Source organism: Xenopus tropicalis, chromosome 2 (genome assembly GCF_000004195.4).
Source record: "Xenopus tropicalis strain Nigerian chromosome 2, UCB_Xtro_10.0, whole genome shotgun sequence".
Classification (NCBI taxonomy): Eukaryota; Metazoa; Chordata; class Amphibia; order Anura; family Pipidae; genus Xenopus; species Xenopus tropicalis.
Genome location: NC_030678.2, coordinates 113,032,750 through 113,053,195, shown reverse-complemented (window position 1 = coordinate 113,053,195; position 20,446 = coordinate 113,032,750). Strand labels below are relative to the sequence as shown.

Here is a 20,446-nt window from a genome sequence, read left to right as displayed (position 1 = left end):
CAATTTTTGTCCAAAAAAACACTCAAATGAATATTTTCAGAACAAAAAACAGGTTGTTCCCATTAAAGCAATGGCACCAGGCAGGGGAGATACAAGGCAGAGAAATGCAGTACGTGATGTAGCCTCCACTGGAGCAGGGACTCATGTAAATAATATATAATCTCTGTAAAGATCTGCAAAATATGTCACCACTATATAAAGAACTGACAATAATTATATTTACTTTGCATTGTCTAAGGAAAAGTATTTATAATTACCTTTAATCAGAGTTTCCCTTCACTCCTTTAAATATACTGCTTTCAGATTCTGCCACACTTACAGAAAACAGTTTTCTTTGTCACAACCCTACTTATCGCTCCTAAAGTTGCTGTATGCTATAAATCTATACAATAAGATGGCTTGAAGGGTTACATAAATGGGGTGAGGTCTAAATGTAGGTTATATAAAGAGAGGAAATATGTAGCATATGCATTTCCTTAAAAAGCAGCTATAACCGCTACATTATACAGAAAGAACTGTTCTGCTAATACCATCTTGCAAGCCACATTATCCCATCATCACACATAATATTTCTACTGGTAAATGTTCACATCTAAGTATGGTGTTCTATCTTTGCAGATTTTGTCTTGAACACTGTCAAGAGGTTAGAAAATGTTGATTCTGGTTCAGGCATTTAAGAGAGCCTTGTGTATCCCTTGTGCCAATCTCTTTAAAAACTAGAATGGCAAGGGTTGTTATAATAAGGCTACACCCCCATACCCTATTTGTACACTGCACAAGACATCTGAGTTCAGTAAAATCACCGTAAACTTTGTAAATGTATTAATAATTTTTGCAGAAGCAATGACTCAGTTCTCACCTCTATGATCTCTGTCTGTGCATGTTTTGTCCAGAAAGCCTGAGGTGGAGTTGTAACACTAATTGCTACAAAACTATTTGGTTTTCGATCCAGTGATGGTGTAGTAAGTTCACTGCATGCTTTAAGAAAGACAAAACAAGAAAATAATATTAGCTAAACCCACTTGTCAGTATGCTTGGCTGTAATACTTACTACAATAACATATTAGCTTAAAAGGGAAGAATTCTTCCAATGTGAGTTCACTGAACAGGGAATGTGCTAAACATAGTTTACTATTTTATTAATCGTAAACAATGGATTTTGTTATGACTTGAACTAAACAGGACATAAAGGGAAAATGAAGCTACTCCGCGTTTAGTTCTTGCAAGACAGATTTAAGGCCTGACATACATGTAATTATTTTTTACACTCTAGACACAGAAGAAGACCAAATCCTCTAAAGAAATGATAATGAAAAGGCCAGTGCTCATATACAGTATACACAAACACACAAGTATTGCAACCAAAACTCTCTTCTCTAAAGCAGATTGTTATATCTGAAAAACACAAAAAACATGACTTGGATATAACTGTGTACATACAAGATATAAAGTTCATGGATGTAGATTGCTGTAGTTACACCATAAAATTGTGTAATCTGTACACGAAAAATATTACCACCTCCATAGTTCTCTAAAAACATAGATGCTATCCACATACTTCCCAGGTTTAAATTCACAACAACAGTAAGTGATCTATTTAAGGTATATCTCCACGGTGCTGTGCTCTTATTTACACACACAATCCAGGTCTTTGTTATTAATGTTGTATCCCCATTAGTTTGCCAGCAATCATTTACCCGCTCCTTTGGATTCCAGGGAATTAGAAAAGTCAAAAGTGTGATTCTATTGCGGAATAAAACATAAAAAGCTGTACACAATAGTTTTTATATATATTGTACTGGTCTGTCGCTGTTTTCTCTCGTCTTCTCTCTGCTACGTTCCTTCTAAATCTCCAGTATGCTGCAGTTCTACCCGCCCAAAATGTTTCACCTGTCAGATTTTTCAAGGGCTATTTCCGTCTCTATTCCAGTCAGTTCCTCATTCTTTCTTAAATGACAGCTATTTTTTTTTTCCATTACATTGATAATATACACTTCAACGTAACCTACTTAACTAGTGGTATAAAGATTTCAAAGATTTTAAACTGTACGGGGATGCAAATCTCCACTAGAGAAGTGAGAGTTTTGGATGCAGTATATAGCAGTTTGAAGTATATGAAAATATACAGTTATGGGATCTGTTATCCAGAAAGCTACAAATTATGAGAAGGCCATCTCTCACAGACTCCATTTTAAATAATTAACATTTTTAAAAACTATTTCCCTTTATCTGTAATAATAAAATAGTGCCTTGTATTTGTAAGGAGACACATTGCCACCTTACAATAGAAGGAAAAGCAAAGTCACTGGGATTGCCAAGTTGTTAGACACCTTCCTAGTGCTGCTACTGCACTTACCCGTTATCCAGGCCTGCTGTTCTTCCAAAAACACTGCCAGCAGGTTTTTTTGTCCCCCCCAGGTTTCCCCTGCACTAATTATAGGAGGGCACATTTTCAATCTGAAAAGCTAGGAAAACTTTCTGTACTGCACATGCGCTAACCAAGCCAGACAAGGGACCCTGAAACACTGAAGAAGGTAATGGCCTAAAAACTTGGCACCCCAAGCAATTTCACTTTTTCTTGTCTTTTTAATGCAAAACTTTAAATGGGAACCATTACTACTTCAATAATGGACGCAAATTAAAGCACCAGTCTGCTCTTGGCCACCCCACACAGGGCAGATGAGCCAACGCTCATATGTCTGTTTGGCACTGCCTGTAAAGGGGTCCCAATATAAATATAAGGCAATTTTCAGGTTCTTCATTTGAAAAGAATATGTTCAATATACTTTTATTAATTATATATATAATGTTTTTATAAGAATCCCAATCTTTTACTCTGTCAATCTGCTCCATTCTCAAAGCTTGTTATTGCCCCCGCTGGGGCATGGAAATTATAACTGCTCTGAATTCTGAAGGGCAGGGAAGCAGAGTTGGTTCTCCCCAACGTTACCCTTAGTAAGGAATAAAAACATTTAAAACCCCCATCACCCTTTCCCTGCTGTTCAGCCATGATCATTGTAATGTAGTGCTGCCAGCTGCTGTCTAAAGATTTGAGCAATGCAGCAGTCAAAGCGAGTAAAGAGAAGGGGGAATTCAACTGCAAAAGATTGGAGGTTTTTTTTTATTAAAATGGTACATATTTTTTAATAATGGTATACTCAAGATGTATTTGTTCTTAAGTGAAGAACCTAAAAATGCTTTATTTTTTGCCTTTAGAACCCTTTAAAAGCATTGTCATTCATTTCACATTACATTTTTTGTTGTTATAGAAACTGTAGAAGCAGCTGATTAAAAATATGAATTGATGCTCTCCCCTTACACGACCAACAAGTATTGAACAGGATAAGGGATATAGGCAAATAGGAATCTTACCTAAACTAAATTCTAATATTGGCTCATCAGGGTCTTGGAAGTTTCCTGTGAACATAATGCAATAAGTAAAATTAACCCTGAAGACAGATATAATTTTTTTCAAACTGAAAAATGAACATGCTAAGACCGCTATATCTTACCATAAAGTGGTTGTGTACCCCCTTGTTCAACATTACTGAAACTAATAGGGCTTGTGTTGAAAATATTTTTGTACTTTGTTTTAAATATGAAATACGCATTTTTGTTATTTCTTGCACTATGGGGAGATTAGTCGCCCACGATAAATCTCTGCTACTGTGTCTGACTAATCTCCCCAAAAAGCCTTTCCACCAGCAATAAATCGCCATTGGAAAGGCCTACACACCACGTCAGTTTTCCAAGTCGCACAAAGTTTCCTTACAGCAGGCAACTTCATGCAGCAAAATCTGAAACTGGAAATAAAGTCCCACTGTACATCCTGGTTCATACAATCACAATCTAAACAGATCATCTACTGACAAGCCCCTGTATAAATAAACCCTTCCCTTATCTAAGCTAAAGTGTTAGTCCGGTTGTGAGATAAGGGCTCTGGCACACGGGGAGATTAGTCGCCTGGGACAAAACTCCCTGTTCGCGGGCGACTAATCTCCCCGAGTTGCCTTCCCCTGCCATCCCACCAGAGAACATGTAAGTCGCCGGCGGGATGGCACACGCAGCGGCGGCGAAAAAGACTCGTTTTCGGGAAATAGCGCCGCCGCGTGTGCCATCCCGCCGGCGACTTACATGTTCGCCGGTGGGATGGCGGGTCATGGCAACTCGGGGAGATTAGTCGCCCGAGACAAGGGAGATATGTCGTGGGCGACTAATCTCCCCGTGTGCCAGAGCCCTAAGGAGGTTTTTAAGAAGACTGATGGTGTTTTTTTTACTCCACTCTTAAAAACAGAAATTGGCATTTGATTTGAGATTTTCCGTTTAGTGCACAAAATTTAGTCACAAAATTTTTGTACGGAACGATTGTAAACAGCGGGAAAACCTTTCAGATTTTTTCGCGCAAGCGTACGAAAAAGTGGCACGGGCGCAGACACGAAAAATTCGGTGAAAATCTTAGGGGCTGATTTACTTACCCACGAACGGGTCGAATGGAGTCCGATTGCGTTTTTTTCGTAATGATCGGTACTTTGCGATTTTTTCGTATGTTTTGCGATTTTTTCGGATTCTTTACGAATTTTTCGTTACCAATACGATTTTTGCGTAAAAACGCGAGTTTTCCTATCCATTACGAAAGTTGCGTAAAAAGTTGCGCATTTTGCGTAGCGTTAAAACTTACGCGAAAAGTTGCGCATTTTTCGTAGCGTTAAGTTTTAAAATCGTATTGGTAACGAAAAATTCGTACAGAATCCGAAAAAATCGCAAAACATACGAAAAAGTCGCAAAATGTTCGTTTTCAAGTCGGAACTTTTCCAATTCGGGTCGGATTCGTGGGTTAGTAAATCAGCCCCATAGTGTTCCAAAGCTAGTTTGTAGTGCATGGTAGACAAAAGGTTTCTGTATAAGGGATCTCATGCCTATATTAGTAGTACTCCTCCTGGTTGTTCTATATAATATACACACTAAATGCATTGACATGTACAATTAAAGTGTATAGTCCCTAAAGAGCAGCCTATAAAGTGCAACTGACTAATACAGGCTGTGTGAGAATCAGGTTGTCTATATGTGATGTTTCTGTCTATATGGATGCTCACTACCTGCAACCCCTTTATCCCATAATCCAGGGGTCCCCAACCTTTTTAACCCGCAAACAACATTTAAATATAAAAAGAGTTGAGGAGCAACACAAACATGAAAAATGTTCCTGGGGTTGACCAAAAAAGGCTATAATTGGTTAATTTGTAGCTCCAATGTGGATTGGCAGACTAGAGGAGGCTCTGTTTGGTGGTAGCCATGGTCTTTATGTCTCCAAAACTTGCCTCCAAGTTAGAAATGAAAAAATAAAGACCTGCTTTGAGGCCACTGGGAGCAATATCAAAGGGGGTGGTGAGCTTGCTCACAACGCACTGGTTGGGGATCACAGCCATAATCTATCATTAAACCTAAAAAACAGACCTCTACAGGCAACAAGGCACTATATGTAAATAATAAAGAGCCTAAAAACATGCTTTTTACAAAGGCCTAAAGATCACTTACCCGCCAGTGACAAGCCCATCATTTCAGAGCTGACATCGATAGTGGAGCGAGGCCTGGCACCATGGCGCGGACTGTGCTCTCTTACAGACATCTTGTCATAAGGAAGGCTAGCTTCCTTTCTGGCTTGTGAAACCTAAAGTGCTACAAAATGGAAGAAAGAAATTTCAGCAAAAGACATAAAGAAATATAATTTAACCCTGCACAGCAGGGCTCTTATAAAGCTGCAGCAGCTGTGGTTGTGGTAATACGAAAATGGACACAATCATTGTGCGTTCAGATGCAATTCATAAAAGGCACTTGCACCTAAACACACTGCTTGCATTTGCATGTCATTGCACCAAGTGCCATTGCGCCTGCCCGGTCTGTTCTGTTAAAATGGCGCATGTCAATTCTAGACTGCACTTGAAATGAGTGCCAGTTTTATGTTATCCATGTAAACAACCATCTATGAGCTAAAAACTGAAAAGGGCTAATACATTTAATATTTTAGTCTAACTCAAAAACAACTGTTCTATCTGTGCTAGAATAAGATTCTGGTTTATTTATATATGTATATGAAGTGGTATATTTACATAGAGAAATTCATATATCTGAGAAAGCAGTAGCAAAAAATACCTATATTAACAACCTTAGAGACTTAATATAAAAGTAGCATTGTAATCATAATAGCAAATAAGCATGTATGCATACTTCAAAGTACATTTCACCAGGTTATAGGAACAATCATTATTGGAGACATTAAAACATAAAGGTAAAAAAGGTTGCAATCGGAGGAGACCTATCCTCTTATGTAAACCCTGGTGTCCGGAAACCATAAGTACTATATCAATATGCAGTACTGTCGCCCAAGTCAGTCAGTCACTAACTTAAATCTATCAGTAGAGTAATACTTGCCTAATCAGACTAAAATTTAAAATGTATTGGCCCTTTTCAGTTCATAGGTGCCTGCACTGATAACATAACACTAGGGCTCATTTGTGAGGCAATTAATTTGCTGAATAAAGAATGCCATTTTAAACTGAAATCCTGAGGAGTGGTTTCTATCACAGGAAGAAAACCCACACCCTACTGTCTACTGCAAAACATACTTCACTTAAAGGTAAGGGGGAGGATGCTATACATGTAATTGTGCCTGGTTGTTATATGTGGATTTACAGCTACACAACATTCTTAAAGAAATGATAGCTTTACCCAGCATGAAAGCAGTTGGTAAAACCTAGGGGTAATTTGGGCCATGCATGTGTTCGTGGCAAGGTCAGGGGTAAAGGCCTACACTGGCAGTGGTGTTCATGTTCTCCTAATTAGGCTACTAGAAATATCATTGTATAATTAATTCAACACAAGCAAACCAGATAATTAGGAGGCGTATATGGTATTGTGCACATTACTTACTTTTTCATTTAGGGCTACATTTCGGATATATCATCATCAGTTCTAAAAGAAAAAAAAATTAGTTGTACACATAACACACCTATACATCTGGATATTTTCATTATAAACTAAACTCCTGTTACATTTATTTAAGCAAGTGCTTTCTCCCACAAGGAATAGTTCTATGTTGTCACCTCTGCTGAAAATTATTTTTGTCTCAGGAAATGTTCAAGAAACACAGGATTTCTTTTCTTTTTTGTGTACACATGTTCTTCTGTGTCAGACTTACTGCTGACTCCTTTAGGGCTAGGTAGGAATCTGCTCAGTTTGCTACTCTCTCCCCCTTCCTTTTCCTCCTCCCCCTTCCCATCTAAATTCACCCCCCCCATAATAATTTGCTCCCCTCTTCCAACTGTGTAATCTGAGCTCCCAGTAGCAGAAGCTGCAGCACAGAAGCTACTGGGACCAAGCTAAAATGGCAGCTGCTATCTTAAACAAACAGAGGGAGCTTCAATGGCTGTTTACTCAGGTATAGGAAAGCCTTCTGCACAATAAATATAGCATTTTTGCTTGCACTATGGTGACTTATCTTATGGCAGTAAAATGTGAAAATGCCTTTCCTTCTCATTTAGGGCTCTGGCACACAGGAAGATTAGTCGCCCGCAACAGGGGCGACTAATCTCCCGGAACTACCATCCCATCGGCGAAAATGTAAGTCGCCGGTGGGATGGCACACGCTGCGCAGGCAATTTCGGCAAATCGCCGAAGTTGCCAATTGGACAATGGACATTTGCCCATTGTCCAATTGTTTGCAGGACCAAGCAGGTTTTCCAAGCTTCAGCTTCTTAACATGTATGGCCAAGCTTTACTCGCTGCCACTGTTCTCCTGCTGAAGATGCTGCTGCTCAACTTTACCGCCCTTTCTCCCAACACTTCCCAGGAAACTATAGGACTATGTTCACAGAGAAAACAATGCAGTAAATTGGTGGTGTGCAAGTCCCGGGTGCTGGATTTAAGCATATGCTTAATAAGCAGTGCTGTTTGCCTTTTTGATTAAAAATGTGGGTGTGGGGGCGAGATAAATCTGAATTATTTGATTAAAATAGAGTCTATGGGAGACAGGCTTTCCATAATTTGGATCTTTCTGGATAATGAGTTTCCAGATAACTGATCCCATACCTGTACTACTGTTGCTTATACTTATGGTGGGCACCAAAGATTTTCTTGTGAATCATGTACCCCCTGCTAAAATGTATAAAGATATTGGAAGTCGCCTCTGAGTTACATAAGGCCCTCGGGCTCATACTTTTACGTGTCCTCTGTGACTTCTAATATCTTTATAAATTACAGTAGGGGGTACAATATCCACTAAATAATAAAGAGTCATGAATATACTATAAATTATATACTTAAACACGTATTGATGTTATCAGTTATAACTGGTGTTTAGTGATATACACACTAAACACCAATTACATGACACTAAATATGAATATACAAGACTCACTGAAATGTGTATTATAATAAATAATGTACCCCCTTTTGTAAAATATACAACTATAAGTCACCTCGGAGTTCCATGACCTGTATATTCCATGGCCTTCACATAGTCATGTAAATTTTCAGTGACTTATAATATTTTTATAGTTTACAATTAGGGGTAAATTTATTACTATATAATATACACAAGAGCCATGAATATCCTGTAAATGATATCCTTATAATCAGTGCTTAATAATGTCATCAAAAAGAAAAGTGTTTTATTTACAAAATTCCAATGTTTCGAGCACCAGCATACAAACACAGATACACAGGTTCTTGAGAAAAGTCACGCTATAGTGACCAAAACATTGTACTTTGCATATGATTAAATAAATATTTTTGACAAAGACACCTGAGTGCAGAGATTATTAAGCTTATTTTTTGTTTTGTGTATAGAAGATATTAACTGGCTACCCTTTAGCACGATTTTTGTCTGCAATTTTGTATCGCTGATATACGGAATCACACTACTCCCTTTCTGAGGTTAATGCACCATACAATACACTAAAAATGATGCATTTGGAAAAGATAAGAGGGCTAATTTACTACTGCCTCATGCATAAGTGCAAAAGTGCCACAAAAATACACCTTTTAGGGCATATGACTGTAGGGACCCATAGGGTTAATGTGCCCTTATGGCTTTAAACCCTATCTTTCCCTTTCTCCTTGTTACTGGGCAAAGACCATTTCCCAGTACCACCCACAATGGTGCAGAACTGTTCCATATCTATTGTACCATCTACTGAGTCTGCCTTGCTTTAACACCTCATGTGCTATGTATATGTGCTGAACCCTGCTATACCATGTTGTCTGCATAAATAATCCAGTTGTAATTAGTTCATCAAGAGCTTCTGGCGTCCTTTGCTTATTTACTGCATTTTACACTTACATGTTGCAGTGGGAGGTGTAGTTATACAACACCCTCCGTATTGTAACTTCCCCTTAGCGAGGCCCATCCTGTGGCAGAAGAGACCGATGTACCTAAATGTACCCCATGACATTTTGACTTATTAGCCAAAAGGGGGTTACATGGCCTTATCTGCTGTGATTCAGGCAAGGGTTTGTTAACACAATGTGTGTGCTATGCTTTGTTCTTATCCACATACAACCAACAATGTTGGGTATAAGTGTTTGATGGAGGTAGGACTCCCAGTCATATAAATAAACCAGAATATCCTGTGTTGATATGTTTTACAGATTGTTTATAACAAAGTAACATGATACCTTATTGTAAATAGGATATTACATTTTGCGCAATATGTGACAATGTACAAAACTGATTTATAGCCATTGCATACAACAACCAAACCAATTCATTTTTCACAACTTTTCTAAACAGTTTCATTGTGATTCAAAAATAAGGCATGGCTTCATTTACAATTCTTCCTATAAGCCACCTCTGACTGTTTTATTGGAAGCAGTAATCGCCCTACTTAATGAGTCACCTCTTGAGTAAAGAGAGTTTAAACTATTGGTGTAAATTGGTGAAGTGATTAAACGTATTCCCTCAACTGCATTTCCCCAAATCTAGAACTCTTTCACTTGTTTATGTCTAAACTGGATTACCAGAGAGGAAATTGGGTCAAATCCTGCCGCGTATACGCAACGGTTACTCTTCTGTCTGTTTTACTTGTTGTGCATTGCAGTTACATAAAAACATACAGTATGCAGTAGCTGTGCTTCAGTTGTGCTATGTGCAAATTAGGGAGTATCCCTCCAAGGGAACAGAGTTGCTAAGTATTAGACAAAAAGGACACTATTATTCAAAATGTTTAATTTGTACTTATAGGAGCTTCAGAGTGAGGACTGCATCAATGAGCCAATGCGATCCCCCATCCAACAGGAAAATCAAATTTGCCTGATCAACACCTGGTCAATTTTCAGCCAGATATCGATTGGGGGTCTAAGATTCTGAATCTGTGCAAAAATTCTAAAAAGACTGAATGCCTGTAGTATGTCTTCTGTGTCCTCCAAATTTCTGTCTCCTCCAAATTTCTGTCTCCAAAGTGCAGAATTCAGTACTGTGTTCAGACAGCAGTGCACTTTGTTAGTTTGTATTTCACTCTATATGTCTCCAAGAGTTTGGTTGCTGCCCCTGCAGCCTAATCCGTATTAAAGGAGAAGGAATGGTAAAAACTAAGTAAGCTTTATCAGAAAGGTCTATGTAAATACAGCCATAAGCACTCACAGAAACACTGCACTGAGTCCTCTATCAAAATAAACACAGGATTTTTTGTCTCCTCTTGTGTAAACATGTACTTTAGGTATCTGACTTCCTGTCTCAAAAAATCCTTCATTCCAAGGGCCAGAATCTGGCCAACTCTCTCCTCTATATATAGTTATAAGGGCTACATCTATACAGCAAGAATCTACAAAGACCAAGCTAAAATGGCAGCTGCAATCTTAAGCAAACAGAGAAAGCTTCTAGGGCTGATTACTCAGGTATGGCAAAGCTTTCTGCAGAATAAATATATTGTTCTAGGTGGCACTAATGTGGTGAATCTTTTGGCAGTAAAATGCCAAAATGACTTTCCTTCTCCTTTAAAGAGAATTGCTGATTCTGCAGCTGATAGATATGGCACAATTCAGGTTTTTACTGCCAACTACAGCCAAAAGTCTAAGGGCTCTGGTACACGGGGAGATTAGTCGCCCGCGGCTAAACTCCCTGCTCGCGGGCGACTAATCTCCCCGAGTTGCCTTCCCCCTGCCATCCCACCGGCGAACATGTAAGTCGCCGGCGGGATGGCAGACGCGGCGGCGCGATTTCGCGCAAATCGCCGAAAAAGACTCGCGAGGCTTTTTCGGCGATTTCCCGAAATCGCCCCGCCGCGTCTGCCATCCCGCCGGCGACTTACATGTTCGCCGGTGGGATGGCAGGGGGAAGGCAACTCGGGGAGATTAGTCGCCCGCGAGCAGGGAGTTTTGCCGCGGGCGACTAATCTCCCCGTGTACCAGAGCCCTTAACCTAAAAAATATGTATGTGGGAAACATGCTGCCTGCCAGTTTTAGACACAGCACAAGACACATAACCTGGGCTGCAGGTAGTAGAAATGCTGCATTTAGTTAATGCAAAACAATATTTTTGAGCACACTATTACATGAAAACACTTCTCTCCCAGCTGCACTTTCCTTTCATATATGACTCAAAAGGAAGAGTACTGATCTACAGCAACTTAAGAAAATATGACGTGGGAATATTAAAAAAAAAAACAAGAAAGCAGAAGTAATCTTGCATTGGCAAAATGAGGATGCAGCCAAAGGAGGAACCTTAGCGTTGGTCTGTGGAAGTGTACATAGCTTACAATGAGTGTAAAAGTGTGCAAATTGCAAACCAAACAGGAGTGAGCACTCACTATTCCCCTGTGCAAAAGCAAACATCCAACTCAAATGTCTGGTATTTATTAAGTGCAAAAAAAACCCAAAACAAAAATTTGCCATCTAAAAGCTTGCGAGTTTCTACAGAAGTCAGTGGGAGTTGTCCTAGGTAAAGTCAAGCCATATTTTCAAACTCAAATTTTCCTCAAAAAATTCCAGGCATTTAAGTTTTTTTATTCACTCAAGGTTCTCTTATTCAATATGCTCTTGTGTCAAAGTCTATAAAACCCTGTGCTGTCTTTGTTCTGTAGTTCTGACGCCTGACTTTGCTCAGAACCCACGTACGTACCAAATAAACTTTACCTTTACACCTCAAGTGACCTTTGGTATCTGAATCAGTAGCTACCATCACAATATAGCTGAACTGAGTAGGAAATTGGCAATTGGGAGAATTTTGATTTTAAAGTGTATCATATAGAATAATTTTTTATTATGTTTTCCTTCATACTGTCTTTAATACTGTTCTAACTGGAGTTTTGTTCAGCTGTCAGCAAACTGGAAAAGAACGGTAACTGAACGTTGAACGGCCTGCATATTCAAGTCACAGGCAACACTGAGCAGAAGCAGCTGAAAAGTGAAAAAAAGTCTTACTTCTCTAGAATAAGGTTAGAATAAAATAATTAAGTGCAAGTGAACAATAAGCGTATTTACTTGGTCAATTAAATTTATGGTCCTGATCTAGCAGATTAATAGAGTAGTTTAAAACTGATAATTAAGTATGCCTAACTATAAATTTTTTAAGACTATTTAGTCATTTGCATCAAATTTAATTGTTGTATGTTCTTACTGCACAAAAAGTCCCACAGCAAAAATGATATAAGTGATAATAAAGCAAATAACACAGGATGCAATGATCTGCATTCTATGTCAGCCTTACATAACCTAAACAGAGGTTGCAAAAATCCCTCCATCGTATTTATACAGCTTAAATAGCTTATATATTATATATGCTTGAATAGCTTCCAAGTCTGTGGTTCCCTCCCAAGACAATGTCTTTGTTAGGACAGCCAGTGCCTCAACTAGTACAATCCTACAAGCACCCAAGAGGCCCATGAAAGAGCACTACAATGAAGAATAGGAACAGACAGCAGAGCTGCTGAATGCTGCACATAGACTATACACTCAGTATAGGGTCACTATATCTTATTTACGTGCCACATGCACAGGAATGGCAAGGTACAAACATCTAAGTAAAAAAAACACAAGACAATGGCCATGTAAATTTGCAAACAAAACATTATGAATGCAAATACACAGGATATGTATACACAAGCGAGACCAACCAAGTGGGGCTAAATATAACCCACCAGGGACCCAGGGAGGATCTCTTACACACACTTTTCAAAAGAAAGATAAAAGGAAAGCATGAATCATTTCTGTAGTTTTAAAAGCCCAGCATTACTCAAATAAGCCAATAATAATGCAAGCTCAAAGGATCTTATGACATTTGAGCAGTTACTGGTATGTGCATGCATTAAATGAAACATAATTCTAAAATCAATTTTCAGAAATGACATTGATGACCAACATCTTCATGAGCAGGCTTTATTTTTAAGGGTATTAGGTTAGTGTACATAATGCATGAACTGGAACTCTGAGATACAGTAACTACTGACAGATTTACAGGTGGAAACACAACTTACAAATGATGGTTAATAAAAAAAACAAGAATTTGTCAATAGCTTAAGATTTAAATGGGAAAAAACAGTTCTTAAAATGGACTATTTCAGTGTTCTCCCCAAGCACTTTTTCGCCTATAATTTTCAAACGTTCAAACCATAGCTAACCATGGGGGGGCCATATAGGCGCATCTGCCAAAAATCCCAGCCATGGCTTGATTACGTTTTCAGCCAACTGGATTTTTCACCCTACAAATAAATACCTCTCACAATTCACAAACAAGATGATAATAATCACTGAGCCAGCAGGCTAAATCTGCCTCTGTATGACCATCTTGCGGGACCAGCCAACATTATACATTATGGTTCCAACACTTACAAATGCGAGGGTAGAAGCTCTTAGGAAAACTTCCCCTTCCCCTGGCGCACTCACCCACACAACATTAAACACACAGGGATAAAATTAGAAACAGAAAGAAAGCTCAGGACAGCTCAAGAAAAAAAAATCTATTTTTAGCAGTGATTATCTATTGAAACTACTACAATGTTTAAGGCCATGTATTTGCTCAAATGGTGTAACAGTACAGAATTACACAGCACAGAAGAGTGACAAATAATAGTACAGAGTAGTATAGTTATTCCTACTCACAATTAAGAAACTGCAATAATCACACTGAAATTTAACATTAGCACACTTTACATTTCCAAAATATTGCTTTGAGGGAAAATACACTGTCCCTGAATTACATATATTGCCTGGCTAGCTTGAGATATTTACCAGTGAAGGTCATCAGTACATTATATTTTAATTATTTTACCACACTTACATTTTCTGATGATACTGTGCCTTTAATAGGTCTCATTAAACTGACCTACTCATGGGTATATTCCAACAGGCCCTGAAACCTTGTTCACATTCATTTATCATGAATTATCAATAAACCTTGTGTACTGCAGTAGGAGCCATGCCCTTCTCTCTATACCAGGGATGTCACACTGTAGGTCCCCAGGGCAGATATGCTCTATTAGTATGATATCATAGTTTTATAAAAATATGGTCCCCAAATATACGAAATAGCATAAATTGGCACAGAAAATCTTGGACAGCACTGGTCTATATAATGAGGAACAGAAATCATTAGATACTTGCCTTATTTAGATTCCCTTGAAACAAATATATTTTAATTTTTAATTAACCCACATTCACAACCTGCAGTTTTTTACTGCTGATATACGCCGAAATTTGTAAATTTGCCTTTGCAAGGGAAGCAACCCAATGCTCATTTTTTATTTTTAAATGCTTGATCACTGCTTTACAACTCTTGCTGTAACAATTATAGGTTCTTAACAGGGCTGTGGAGTCAGTAGATAAATTCTCCAACTCCAACTCCGACTCCTCTGTTTTTAATATGCTAATGTATTTTATACATTCATTGAAGGAAAGGAAGGAGACATACATGTCATTTAACCACAGAACTACTGGCTCTGCATTGGGCTTTATTCTTATAGCAGAGAAGTAATTAATTATGACTGTTTGTGAATTGGGACATTTAAAACATTTTATTCCCATTTAAATTTAGTAGGAGTCGGAGTCGGTTAATTTTTTGCCGACTCCGACTCCAGGTACCCAAAATTGACTCAGACTCCACAGCCCTGGTTCTTAAAGGCATGACTATTTTATACAGGCATTCAATTTGTTGTATATTTGTAATACAGTCTGGGTTGCTGGAAATCACTAGGTTCTATATAACCATCTGTGACATGAATATATATATATATATATATATAAGCTGCTTGCTTCTAATCTATACTTTTTTTTTTTAATTGTACCTACCTTCCACTGGTAGGTAGGTACATTTAATCATTGTTTGGTGCAGGGAGGGCATGCTTATATTTGCAATCCTATGATTTAATTGTATATAAAAATCTCTAATGTATTATGATGAAATAAAACATATCAAATGCTACACTACTTTGGTTCAAGTTGCTTGCTTTTTTAACAGTTCTTTTAAAACTTAACATGATTTTGTAGAAACAACCAATTCTAAGCACCCAATTAAGGAATGGCTGAGACAAGATAATGAAAATATGAATTTGTGCAAAAGTTTAAATCTGAATAATTACTTTAGAACAGGAAAAATTTGAAATGTAAATGTTACATGACCTGATAGCCTACACACTAAGGGGCTGATTTACTAACCCACGAATCCGACCCGAATTGGAAAAGTTCCGACTTGAAAACAAACATTTTGCGACTTTTTCGTATTTTTTGCGTTTTTTTTTGGCGTCTTTACGAATTTTTCGTTACCAATACGATTTTTGTGTAAAAACGCGAGTTTTTCGTAGCCATTACGAAAGTTGCGTAAAGTCGCCCGATTTTTCCGTAGCGTTAAAACTTACGCGAAAAGTTGCGCCTTTTTCGTAGCGTTAAAACTTAAAAGGTGCCAAGTTTCGCATAAGTTTTAACGCTACGAAAAAAGCGCAACTTTTTGCGCAAGTTTTAACGCTACGAAAAATCGCAAGATTTTACGCAACTTTCGTAATGGCTACGAAAAACTCGCGTTTTTACACAAAAATCGTATTGGTAACGAAAAATTCGTAAAGACGCCGAAAAAATCGCAAAAAATATGAAAAAATCGCAAAATACCGATCTTTACAAAAAAAACGCAATCGGACTCATTTCGACCCGTTCGTGGGTTAGTAAATCAGCCCCTTAGGGGCACATTTACTAATCCACGAATCCGAATCACGAATGGGAAAAAATCGGATTGGAAACAAAAATTTCTGAAGATCGCAAATATCACGAAAATGCTTACGAAAAAATCGTATTAGTCACGATAATATCGTATTGGCGATCCGAAAGTCACGAAATTTGCGTACCGAACAATTGTAAACAGCGGTAAAACCTTCCAATTTTTTCGTGCAAGCGTCCGAAAAAGTTGTGCGGCGTCCAAAAAAGTCGTGCGGATGCCCGAAAAAAATCGGTGAAAATATGCTTGGAGCATTCGTGCTTTTGTAAATGTGCCCCATAATGTTTTAATACTCTGCCCCTCACCCCACATCCAGTTAAACAATGGTTGGACTGTAAGCTCTAGTGGGGAAGTGCCAGATTTAAAATACTCTGTGTAATACGTGGGCGTTATGCAACTATAGATTGACTTCAACTACCATCTAGGATACAATGTAATTTACTGTCACTTATGATCATAGTCATTTACAAATATGTCTCATCTTATATCTGTGACTTTTTAGTATACACCACACCATTAATTATGGCCTACAGACAATCTACTACAGACCTCTCAAATTATCTTTTCACATTCTAGAGCTACAGCTCTTCACTAGAATCCCCTTACACCACAAATTCTCCAATTTTTTCATTTAACAGAATTTTCTTTTGCTATGGGTATAAGAATCTGTCCAGCAATGTTGCCCCACCCACTCCCACCTTTTGTTACTGGCCTGTATCACCAGCTTTAAACAAAGATGTGCTTTGGGGAGCAGGAGGCCATATTTGTTTTTAGATTTCATGCAATTAGATATTGGTCAAAAACTCTGCAACCAGTATAGAGAAAAGGGACATATATGTAATAACATGAGTCTGTATGTATGGCTTCAACCTTGGTATTTACAGTAGGCAGTGCATTAACAAATATAATATGGTAAATATTACATTAAGATGAGAGGTAAAGCCCTACATTTATACTCAATTTCTGTGTTAGTATTATAAGGTTCAGATAAGAAGTGTTTCTCCCACAAGCAATTAGTGACATTCACTGGAGATTTCAGAAGACAGAAAATAATTAAACTGTCCATAAGAGAAATCTTCCAAATAGCATACAGCCTTTGTAAACTTTACTATGTTCCAGACCATTATACATGACATCCACTGAACCAAACTCTAGTAACAGAAACAACATATCAGTAGCAAAGGAGTATTTTTCAGAAGATAATACATGATAGTAGTATAGTATAATATAGAGAGTTATATTGTGAGACAATTTGCAATTGGTCTTCATTTTTTATTTGTCGTTTTTCAGTTATTTAGCTTATTGTGCCACAACTACTCAGATTGGAATTTCAGCAGCTTTCTGGTTGCTATGGTCTAAATTGCCCTAGTAACAAGGCGGTGGTTTGAATAAGAGACTAGAATAAGAATAGGACTGGGCCTGAATAGAAAGATAAGTAATAAAAAGTAACAATAACAAAACTCTAGCCTCACAGAGCAATTGTTTTTTGGCTGCCGGGGTCAGTGACCCCCATTTGAAAGCTGGAAAGATTTAGAAAAAGAAGGCAAATAACTCAAAAACTATATAAAATAAAAAATAAAAACCAACTGAAATGTTGCTAAGACTATTCCATACTTAAATTTAGCCTAAAGGTGATCTACTCCTTTTAAGTAAATTAAGAAGAGGTATGGGATCCGTTATCCGGAAACCCTTTAATCAGAAAGTTCCAAATTACAGGAAGGCAATCTCCCATAGACTCAATTTTAAACAAATAATTCTAATTTCTGATTCTAATTTCCTTTTCTTTGTAATACAAAAACAGTGCCTTGTACTTGATCCCAACAAAGAAATAATTCATCTTTACCGGCGGCAAAACGATCCTAGGATTGTTTAATGTTTAAATTATTTTTTGTAGATTTAGTGACTGATTCATCAAAGTACAAATTCGAATCCCGAAATGGGTAAAATTCGGATTAGATACGATCATTTCTAATGATCAGAAATGTCACGAAAATGCTTATGAAAAAAATGGAATTAGTCACAATAATATCGTATTGGCGATCCGAAAGTAACAAAATTTTCGTATCCAAACGATCGTAAATGGTGGGAAAACCTTTCTGACTTTGATCCTTCTGTGCATGATTTTGGAAGCCTCCTATAGTACTCAATGGCACTCCAACCTGGCCCAAGGAAAGTCACGATACCGAAGCTTTAATGAATCCGAAACTTTCGTGCTCGGTGAGACAAATATGATTTTTTCGCACAAATTGTCTCGCTTTTTGTCGCAAAGTACGAAAAAGTCGCAAAACATACGCACATTACAAAAACTTACAAAAAATACGATTTTTTTGTATTCGGAAGCGATCATACTTTGATAAATGGGCCCCTAAAGGTATGGAGATCCAAATTACAGATAGATCCCTTATCCGGAAAACCCTAGGTCCCAAGCATTCTGGATAACAGGTCCCATACCTGTAATGCATTTCTATGAAATGAACCTTCATAAACTCAAGTACATCCTAATGTCACTTTGATAACACAGTAACTTTAGAAAGGAACATGATTTATATTCTAGGACTGAGTGGTGATCGCAAGGCGATTCTAAAATTAGGTCAAACCAATCTAATCCTACTTATAAAATGTCTAGGGTATTTTTAAGTCATATATTTATACATACTGACACAGTGATGCTTGAAATTAAATAGGTAGGACAAGATGAATGTGCTTAACCTATATTTTTTCTAGAAATAGATAGAAAAATTTATAGAATGCATACTGGATTCCCTTCCTGTTAGTCACTACATACAGATCCTTTACCATCTGTTATGACATGATCTTAACAGACTATCTAGTACAGGGATCCCCAACCTTTTTTTTACCCGTGAGCCACAGTCAAATGTAAAATAAAATTGGAAAACAACACAAAAAAAGCAAAAATATCTTGGGGGGCAAATATGGGCTAACATTAGCAATTAGTAGCTCCTATGTAGATTGGAAGGAAGCTCTATTTGGCAGTTCATACGATTTTTATGCAACCAAAGTTTTCCTTCAAGTCAGGAATCAAACAATAAGCCCCTGCTTTGAGGCCACTGTGAGCAACAGCCAATGGGTTGGTCAGCAACATGTTGCTCATGAACCTCTGGTTGGGGATCTAGTGATGTCACAAGACTCTACAATAACTGCTAACTACTAGGCAGGTATACCTCTAACAATACATGGCTAGTGCACTCTTACCTGACTTTACTCAAACACAACAGTAAATAGAACACTAAGGGGCTGATTTACTAACCCACGAATCCGACCCGAATTGGAAAAGTTCCGACTTGAAAACGAACATTTTGCGACTTTTTCGTTAAAACTTAACGCTACGAAAAATGCGCAACTTTTCGCGTAAGTTTTAACGCTACGAAAAATGCGCAACTTCATAATGGATACGAAAACTCGCGTTTTTACGCAAAAATCGTATTGGTAACGAAAAATTCGTAAAGAATCCGAAAAAATCGCAAAACATACGAAAAAATCGCAAAATAACGATCATTACGAAAAAAACGCAATCGGACTCCATTCGACCCATTCGTGGGTAAGTAAATCAGCCCCTAAGAGAAACAAAGGTTAAACACTCCAATACTTATTTCACCATCATATAAAAAGGACATTTCACTTGCAGAGGCATCTGGATTAAAGCATACCCTATTTACATTTCTTAAAATGGTCATAAAAATGAATTCCCTGACTGCATACAACCTAGATTCAAAGCTGTTGGGTGGAATGCACAGAAGCACTGAGAAAATGATTATAGACAGACTGGGTTAACCCAGTGTAGGGATTCTGGAAGTTGTAGTTCAACGGCTGCTACAATATGACCATGACATGCACATTATGTAATAAGCATATTTACAAGAGTAGTGTTTGACGGGAATGTATGTGTGGGCAATATTAGATAAAATTGTAGCAAACAAAAAAAAATATTCACAGCTGCACTCACCATTTTGTGGTACATTGGCATAATAAATGGGGTAAGCTCCCCAGCTGAAATTTGTGTAGTCTCTATTTCTGCTTTGTTCAATATTAGATAAAAGACAGCTTACCAGCTTGTCCTTATATAAGAGAGACACCACAGCATTCTGGCATCTCAGACATGGAAGAATATAAGACAGAGGACACAGCATGTTTGTATACACAAAATCTGAGTGTGAGTGCTGAGATGCTGCTGTTGCTAAGCAATGCTGATACAGCCCTAGTTCACATAGCTATATTTAACATTGACAGCTCTTT

At 37.9% G+C, this 20,446-nt stretch overlaps 1 protein-coding gene across 6 annotated transcripts in view; it reads right to left on the bottom strand.

The window, feature by feature from the left end:
• inpp4a (inositol polyphosphate-4-phosphatase type I A) overlaps positions 1–20,446 on the bottom strand; it is a 78,332-nt gene that overhangs the window by 41,722 nt on the left and 16,164 nt on the right. For 5 of the 6 annotated variants that reach the window (XM_012957307.3, XM_012957308.3, NM_001079252.1 and 2 more), the window contains 4 exon segments: positions 6,928–6,969; positions 5,536–5,676; positions 3,373–3,417; positions 860–978 (listed from right to left, as the gene is read on the bottom strand). In XM_012957307.3, the coding sequence (XP_012812761.2) occupies positions 860–978; positions 3,373–3,417; positions 5,536–5,626 (255 nt within the window). In that variant the 5' untranslated portion in view covers positions 5,627–5,676; positions 6,928–6,969. 6 annotated transcript variants of the gene reach the window in all.